Source organism: Apteryx rowi, unplaced genomic scaffold (assembly GCF_003343035.1).
Source record: "Apteryx rowi isolate R43461 unplaced genomic scaffold, aptRow1 scaffold_88, whole genome shotgun sequence".
Taxonomy (NCBI): Eukaryota; Metazoa; Chordata; class Aves; order Apterygiformes; family Apterygidae; genus Apteryx; species Apteryx rowi.
Window position 1 is genome coordinate 61,226 of NW_020451182.1, and position 8,942 is coordinate 70,167.

At 39.6% G+C, this 8,942-nt stretch overlaps 1 protein-coding gene across 12 annotated transcripts in view; it reads right to left on the reverse strand.

The window, feature by feature from the left end:
* The window catches only part of YLPM1 (YLP motif containing 1), a 39,413-nt gene that overhangs the window by 17,197 nt on the left and 13,274 nt on the right, over positions 1–8,942 (reverse strand). For 7 of the 12 annotated variants that reach the window (XR_003257709.1, XR_003257710.1, XM_026090888.1 and 4 more), the window contains exons 6-8: positions 7,960–8,942; positions 4,037–4,142; positions 410–890 (exon numbers count right to left, since the gene is read on the reverse strand). The exon at positions 7,960–8,942 is cut by the window's right edge and continues 1 nt beyond it. Coding sequence is in view for 10 of the 12 variants with exons in the window: in XM_026090888.1 (XP_025946673.1) it covers positions 410–890; positions 4,037–4,142; positions 7,960–8,942 (1,570 nt within the window). In the remaining 2 variants the exon portion in view is untranslated. The remainder of the gene's footprint in view (positions 1–409; positions 891–4,036; positions 4,143–7,959) is intronic. The other 5 variants (XM_026090890.1, XM_026090889.1, XM_026090892.1 and 2 more) reach the window with 4 other exon arrangements.

The window sequence follows — 8,942 nt, forward strand, 5'->3', positions numbered from 1 at the left end:
CAAAATACTTTTTAACATAGGTATTTCCATACCCAACTATAAAGGGAGTAAGAGAAAGTATCAATATCAATCTAAACATAATATGCTGATGTTATCACCTCAGTTGATGTTTATTAGAAGCAGATGTGGCTATACACCATTCAGTTCACATGAAATAGCTCATTTTCACAGCTTTGAAGTGAACATTAAACTCAAGGCTGTAGGTTACTTAAGTGGGGAAATTAAATATAGAGAGAGCTTTTTGACTCCTTAAAACTGAGTTGCTTAGCATTAGATCACGATGTACACAACCCACAAGCTAACAGTATAACATATATGGCATGCTTTGGGTRGCACACTATTTTAAGAAGCAGCAAACATGTCCAACTCGCTCTCTATTACAGATCAATAAATACATTCTACTACTCACCCCGTCCGTGGCCATAATCCACAGTTTGCTGAATTATAGGTGCTTTAGGAACTGGTGGAATAACTGGAGGAAGTGATACTGGTACACCTGAAGGAACAGAGGTGTGAACAGCAGGTACTTTCACAGGAGAGGATACTGGTGGAGGCAACATTGATTCTTGCTTACATAATTCATACTCCATATTTGTTCCTTTATCCTCATTTGTGTCCCAGAGTCCATGGAAGGAATCCTCATCCCAGCGTTCCTGTTCCACAGCAGAAGGTGATGGTTTTAAAGACTGACCATGACTTGGGGTTGTAGTTGGAGTAGAAACTGGAGTATGTGGCCTTGTCATAGGTGTAGTTGGCCTTGTCAGTGGGGCAGTTGATCTTGTCACAGGGGTGGGCTGTCTGAACAACACGGGAGGCTTTATAATAACAGCAGGAGAAGGTTTAATAGCTTGGACTTCTACTGGTGTCTCTGAAGATAGCTGAGAAGAAACCTAGATGCAGAAAGCACTTTAAATATAGATTTGTAAACTAACCTTCTCTCTTCCTCTGTAAGTAAGCACAGTGGCAATCTGTAACCATATCATTAGCTTTTTCTAGTACCTCCATCAAGGTACAATTAGGAAGACATAGTCCAAGAACTGGCAGCCTGAATTAAGTGGTGTTTGTTCACTAAATGAAGGCTTAAATACTATCTTCTCCTTCAAAATAACCTTATCAATTTAAGCTCTGAAGACCTATCTCAGTTCAAAAGTGTCTACTGTTTCATTCCCAAAGACTCCTGCTGCCTGAAGGGAGGCTGAAAAAGTCAGAAAGCAGGTCAGCTTGGTGAGGCACAAAAGGATTGAGATGGGCCAGCTTCYTTCTGGAAGTCACCAGAAAAATTCCCTAGAGAGCAGTATCACCTGGAAGCCCTTTAATGAAATCAACATCAGACCAATGAAAGCAATGGGGAGGTGCTGCCCAGTGAAGAAAAATATCCCTTCATGAACCATACCACTCCAGGGGACCCCACATACTGTGTCATAAGAATCTCCGCAGCATCATAGCAGATGCCAAGTTACAGGCGGCTGCCTGTATATTAGCAGCATCCAACAAAACTTGGAGAATGCCTGTAGATACAAGATTGACCTTGTAATAACAGTTTGTYAAAGTCATGGCAGAAAGCAAAAGGCAGGAATCCCAAGGAAGATAACAGATGTTTGAATGCACCTAGGCAGATGGGTGATATAGTTTGAGATAAAAAATATCAAAGCTAAAAAATCACTTCCTAAAGGAAGCTGCAGTTCATGGTAGCAAACCTACACCATTATTTTACTTTATAGACACTGTAAACAAGGAAGAGGTCAACTAGGCAAAACCAAGATTCATACTACTTCATTCACTGCATATCACTTCTCTGGAGGGAAGGACAAACAAAGCTCGGTCCAGCTAAGTATCAGGCTCAGAGGTGTATAAAGCTAAATTTATCAGTAGCAGTAATGCTGGGGTTAAGATGTGATGAAGAATATCAAAGACTGTGCACCAATTCAGATATCTCCTCCAACACACATTTAACAAAATAGTTTATTCATTTGAGGAGGGATTTATAAATGTGAGCAAAGATGACAGCACAAGTTCTGTTGGTGGCACAAGTTCTGACCAGAATGAATTATCAAAAACCAAATATAAAGAGCTGAGAAGAGACTCTAGAGCCAACCATGAGACTAGGCAGCAGAGGAATACCTTGCATCACAACAGGAGATGAAATCATGGAGGTATACAAACACAAGCCTCCATGCACTTCATGATATTCCAGAGGTCAACTAGAATTCCCAGTAAAGACAGCAAACAAGCAAAGGCTAATGCACTCTCAGTGGAAATATGTGAGTTTCTGGTGGAGCTGTGAAGACCTCAACCTTCTTGTTTAAGTTTTTCAAAGATGAAGAGACCTTTTAGATTAATTTAAGGAAGAAAAGCAGAGCAATCTGGGATTCAAGTACAGTATCAGAATCTAGTTCGGTGGAGAATGGGAGGGTCTTCTCATTTGCCTTATGTCCCTATTTTGGAAGGGCTCACCTCTTCTTGCACATCATCCTACAGCAGTAATCTAGGCTGTTGAGCCTCATGAGCCACTGTCGCCAGTGGGTCATGCTCAGAGGACATGGCAGACTGAATGAATAACAAAGGCTATGGAAAAATCTAAAGAAACCATAAAGTTACTTTTCCTCAACAAAAGATTGATGAGGTTGYAAGTGCTGCTGAGGAGTTATTCCACAGAGAAGTCTGACCATCAGAAATCCTGCTTTCATGACAAGTACAGGAAGTATCTCTTGGAAATCCTGAAAGAATTTGTGGAGCAGAGGGACAACATGATTTCTGCCACTTGTCTTTCAGCTTGAGTGAGCAGGCTAGGTCCAGAGTTATGGTTGCAGCTCTAAGGCCAGCACATGTCTGGTCTGATGAGATTTTTTTTAGTACTCAGTCCATACAGAGATGCCTCAGAGGACATGGAAGGAACTGGAATTTCGATTTCTTTCTTCTAGCAATGGAAGTTTCTTCCATAGACCAGCCGCTATTTTCTCTTTCTAAAGTGCAGTTCTTCAAGATAGCTCAGGGCTGAGGGGTGCAACTAGGCAGGTCATCTGCAAACTGATTATTTCTGAAATCGAACTTACAGACTTCACTAAGAGTCATTTTCAGAAGTGAGGTAGCTGTCCTCACTTATCATATGGTTTATTTAACACATATGTAACACTTGCCTGGAGGATACTCTACATTCAAGCAATGAAAACAGCAACAATGCTTTCTGAATTAGAAAGCTAGCCACTCTCACAACACAGGGTTTGAAGCAGACCAGGGAGAATAAAGCCACAGAGCAACAACCTGAAGAAAAAGCTACAGTGTTCAATAGAGAACGGTCATCCGAGAGCTAAAGCCTAGGACAATAGGAGGAAGTTCTTAAGGACTGAAAATGCTTAACAGTAGGCAACTAAAAAATTTGACACAGTTCAAGTCAAAAGGTGAGAATATGGCACAGACATTTTATTTTTCTCATATATGTGGGGAGGAAGCTTATGAATGTTTCTATAGGCACAGCTGAAGCAAAGTCACAAGATTTTCAATGCTTTTACCAGTGAATCCATAGTGTGGAACATACTGATAAGGCTTGGAAGAAGAAAAATGACTTTCTCTGCCTCTCATGCAGTGTAGGCTGCAGGTTGTTCAGGCAGAGAAAAGTAGAAATGTTTTGATAGTCTGGAATAAAATACCTCCAAGGATCTTACCTCCAAGGATGCAATCCAACCAATTGCATCTATTTTTCACCTACTTTAAAGGAATTGACTGGATTAGGCAATGCTAATAAAGCAATACAGACATGAGAAGCAACGTAGTGTTATGCACATAAGGCACTCATGATTAATTTGTACTTTAATAAACTCCAAATAAAAAAAAAAATTTCCATATGTTTGTGGTTTATCAAAGTACACTTCTGTGAGGTTTGACTAAGTTCTAAGTAGGATTTTTACTGGTTCCTAGTCACTTTGCTTAGTTTCATTCTTTGGACCTGGAAAATATCATAGAGTGCAGAACTGATCTGAGATACACATTAACAGTAATACTACCAGCATGTTATTAATTTAACATAAGATTAATTTACCTGAAAGGCACCTGGCCTTGTGCTTGTGTTCTGTGATCGAGGAGAGTCCTGTGTTGAAATGTCAGGGTCAAACTCTTTCAACTTCTGTAGCTGTTCTTTTTGCTCTCTGAACATGAATCACAAGGAAGTGTTATCAGTGTGTAGCTTAAATGAAAACTCAAAAGATTAAAGAAATCAACATTCACAGTGAAAACAACATATTACAGTAGTGTTAAGGGCCAAGCCCAAGGAAGAAAAGGATATAGGCAGCCTCTATATGGTCACACCATGATTTGGAAATCCCTGGGGTTTGCACCCACCTAAGCATGGAGGTATTTAATATAGTAGCTGTCTCCTTTTTTGATCATAAAGTTTCTTTGTGACACTTAGCTCTCCTTTTGTGCTTGGCCAGAACCACTCCACTTTGACAGTAAAGAGCAAAGCTGGATTTCTAGCTTCTGTCAAAACCCCCTGCAATCCAGAAGGCCAATGGAGATGTGTGCCTAAGTGCTCTCAGTGACTTGACCTGGGTTACATGCCGACAATATTGAGGCCAACATAAAGCRCAACATAGATTCTGACATTTAAAAACAAAGCACTGATGTTAGCTTTTGTTTGGTTGTTTTGTAAACCAAAATACTATTTAATATACAACCCATACATAGTYTATGGAGCAGAGACCAGGACCAGCAGTGAATAGTAAAATCACCAGATTACAAAATTCTGTTCAATATGACTTCCCTTCCTTTCAGTTCTTTGATAGCACCTTTGCATCTATTTGTTATTGCTGCTATCTCTCTGTTCATATTAATTGTGCATATTGAAGTAGTTCCTAAAGAAAACTAAGAATGGGACCTCTCTGTACTAGGCACAACAGAGACCATTCTGACTAGCAGTGCATCTGTCCAGTGCTTAATGCAGTGGGAACTCAGCTCACAGATCAGAATCCCAAGTGCCCCATTAGCACAAAGAGTAAACAATGCAATTGTGAACATTCTTCTATATGGTCTTCTTTACACCTGGCTTTGGTGTAAAGATAGACAATAAATCCAGAACACTGTGCAGCTCAGAGTATGCTGCCTTATGTACAATAAAAGCAAAGCCAGATGAAGGCTTTATAGTTTGAGATGAAAGTAGTTATGMACTGGATTACTGGTATGACTCTTGGCTCAAAAAAACTGTAAGTAGTTTCCTTATTTTCAAGTTGTTCCTGCTGTTCAGACTGGGGTCAGCCACTTACAAGAACCTGATAAGAAGTGTTAGTTTAACCAGTTTTAAAAGACTGCTCTCCTCACATTAAGTTTAAAATCAGAGAAAAAATATTCAATAATCTCATGTATATATTTCCCCTTTTCACACGACTTAGGAAGAGGTTTATATATCTACTTTCATATATAAAATGTTTCAGTTTCTATGTTTAAATATTTCAGCCCTTAATAAATTATTCATTTAGGCAGTGATTCCCAAACTATAGTCCACTTTGTTGTGTTGGCTGCAGTCAATCACATTAAACAGTAAAACATACGCCTGGCAACCTGAGGACTCACAAGTCAGGAAGCTGAAAATGATCTGTTATCCAAAGCATTTGGCAAATACTGCTTTATAACACAGGTTTCACTGCTACTAACAGGTTACTAACACCTGCTGAATTAACCTAATTACAGCCTAATTCTTCAGAATAACAGTTCTCCATTCCCTTTTTAAAATTACTTTTCTTGCACTTGTGTGCAATTAAGACCTTCCATACGGAATAGATGCTTAATTTTCTTATGTCTGAAAACAAAAGTTTTAAAAAGATGTCTCTGCACCTTTCAGCATGGTTAAATGTAAATGTAATGCCAACCGTAAACATTCACTATAATTAACCATTATTTTAGCATAAACACCTTGCTTATGAAATTAAAACCCTGTCTTTTCTAGGTACCAATCCTTAGCTGTCTCTCAATAACTCAAGAATAGGTTGAACCATATGAACCTCTGTCTCTGGGGTGCTTCCTCTCTTCTTTACAATATCCCCTGAAATATCTCATTTACTGAAAGTAGTGCAAGAAAATTATCTTTCCAGTCTTCTTATGAATACATTTAATGCACCTATACCCATGCATCAGATCACAAAGAAAACACCTGGTTAGAAAGTATGTGCTCTCTTCCTTCTTATATTTCTCAGTTTACTGTGCCCTAGGACACTGCTGATAATTCTTTCAAAATAAATAATAGAATATCCATTTAAACATCTACTAAAGCTTTAGAAAGCCTAGTAGCTGCTTTTTAAAATGAGGTATTGGTGAACTCTTGCATTCTAAGTTTGCTTTGCATTCATATCCTCCTGGCTGTCTATAACCACTATTATGATTCATCAAACTTGACAAAATTATTCACTCAGGATGCCAGAGTTCAAATGAGGGGCATTTGTAAAAAAACAACCAACCAAAGCTGGTTTAATTAAAGAGTAAACAGTATACAAAAATCAAATAGAACCCATTTTGTGAAAGAACCAGCTTACTGTAAATCTTAACATATAAGTATTAAAAAGCAATTATCAGCAAGCTCTTCCGAGGATAATGAAAAGATTAGCCAGGTGATACAGAAAGATCTATTCTTGAGAAGTAACAAATGTGGAATGGCCTATGGGGAATGGGGCCACTACTTCCTTAGTTAAGGAAAAAAGTCCATCCACAGAAGCATTGATGGAGATCCTCCAAATAACTAGTTCCACATGAGCTCCTATTATGATGCTGTGGCCAAAAAAAAAAAAANAAAAAAAAAAAAAAAAAAAGCCATGAGTGGGTAAACCAAGGAATGAATTAGGAAAGGTGTATCATCTCCACAGAAGCATCACACTGTTCTGATAGCTCTACTTTAAATATTTAACAGAACAGTTGCTGAGGGGGAAAAGAACATACTTCAGGAGCATGAGCATCAGAAGCACCAGGCAACAGGCTCTCGTGGCATCTAACTTGCAATTCCCATTACTAGATAAATGTCCAAAATGGAGGTTCCAAAGCTTGCTAAGGTCATGAATTTTACAAGAGTAAATCAGCACAATTTTTCTTTCCAATAAAACAGTGAACATTATTTTCAGGCTTAGAAAAATATCTGAGTAGGTGAGACACAATGAACTCCTGGAAATGGAAACATATTTGTGGTGAAAGGTGTCTTAGTCTAAGTGCCCTATTCCACATTAGTCATTTGTTCTACTAATATGTAATGTGTGCTTCCCTACAGGGACCCAGTGTTATATCAAACGTCAAAATCTTCACATAAGCTTTTGATATAAAATCAGAATATTTTTTAACAAAAGAGCTTTAAAATTGGTAATTTTTATATGTGAAATATAATAAAACAAGAGAATACCTATAAATGTGTATCATGTTCTCTGAGAAAGGCATGAAGAGGAGAGAGCCAACAATTAAAAATAATGCTCTGAATCTCAAAGGCAGCTCATTCATGAAAAGACTTTGAAAACTTCATTCACATCCCCATTTGGACCAGATGATCTCCAGAGGTCCCTTCCAACCTCAACCATTCTGTGATTCTGTGATCCAAATTGCCTAAAGGGCTGGTTAAAGCTACGATATGACTGACTTGCCAACGTAACAGCTGAAACTGTAGGCAGGATTCACAATCCCAAGGAAAGTTTGGGACATCAAAGTTTACCTACTCCTAGTCAAACAGAATATTTAATTTTCATTGGAAGGAAAGAGGAAGATAGGTCAGAAACACAAGAGTCAACTCATTACAACATACTAATGCATCATAACAAACATTTATCACAAAGATGTCCAGAAGGAAATTACTGTCCCCCACACAATACCATACAACCAAAGTATACCAGCTCAAAACTCTAAAATAAATGTAGCAATTATCAAAATGGATAAAGRAAAGAAAATAAACCTACTTAGCAATTTTTATTCCCCCAAAAGTGACAGGATTAGGCAACTCACCGAAGCATTTTGAGCTCCTGGGCAGCTTTCAGAATTATCTCATGCTGTCTTTGGCTAAGGACCATCACTCCTCCCAGTGACTGTTCAGAGTCCAGGTTTGAATCTGTTCCCAGCATATCAGAGGAATGTGAAGGTGGAGGAAGGGATGACTCTAGCTGATCATCCAAAGGTCGTAGTCTGTCTATATCATCTGGATACCATCTATCAGACAATCGTTCCCTCTCCCAATCAGCCCTTTCAGGAAGGTAGTCTTGCTTCTCCCGCCATGTGTCATACCTCTCTGGATACTCTCGAATCCTTAGCTCCCCCCTATCTCGGRGGTCTCTGTCATAATGATCCCTGTCCCTATCCTCCCTCCACCTATCTTCACGGTATCTGTCCAGAGGTGGAAGAGGTGGCAAAGGTGGTAGAGGGGGGATATCCAGGTCACGGTTCCCCATTTCTCTATCATCCATAGGTCTCATGTCCCAGTCTCTGTCCCATTCTCTGTCTAAATCTTGATCATAAATATCTGAGGATCTTCCAGTCCTGTCCAGATCTCTATCTAGTTCCCGTTCCCTTGGCCTTTCCCAGTCATCCCACCATGAATCTCGTCTGTCATGATCAGATGATAAAGGAGGTAGTGGCGGTAGAGGAGATAGCGGTGGCAATGAATGGTGGGATGGTAACCTGTCATCTCTATCATAGGGATCTACAGAATCATCATGATAATCAGAGTTGTGCTCTCTCCAGTATCGTTCTCTTTCCCAATCATCTGATCGTTCACGCTCCAAAGGAGGGGCGTCTCGACTATCTAAAGGAAATTCCTCCTGCATTCTCTCATCTTCATGACTCCAAGGATCCCTAAGCGTCTCATCTCGATGGTATGGAGGCAATTTGTCCGAATCGTCTCCTAGGTGAATCGGTTTATCTGTATTGCCTGTTTCAGACCTACCTCCTTCCCTCTCCCGGCTACCTGCCCGCCTGACAGGGCCCCTCTCCCG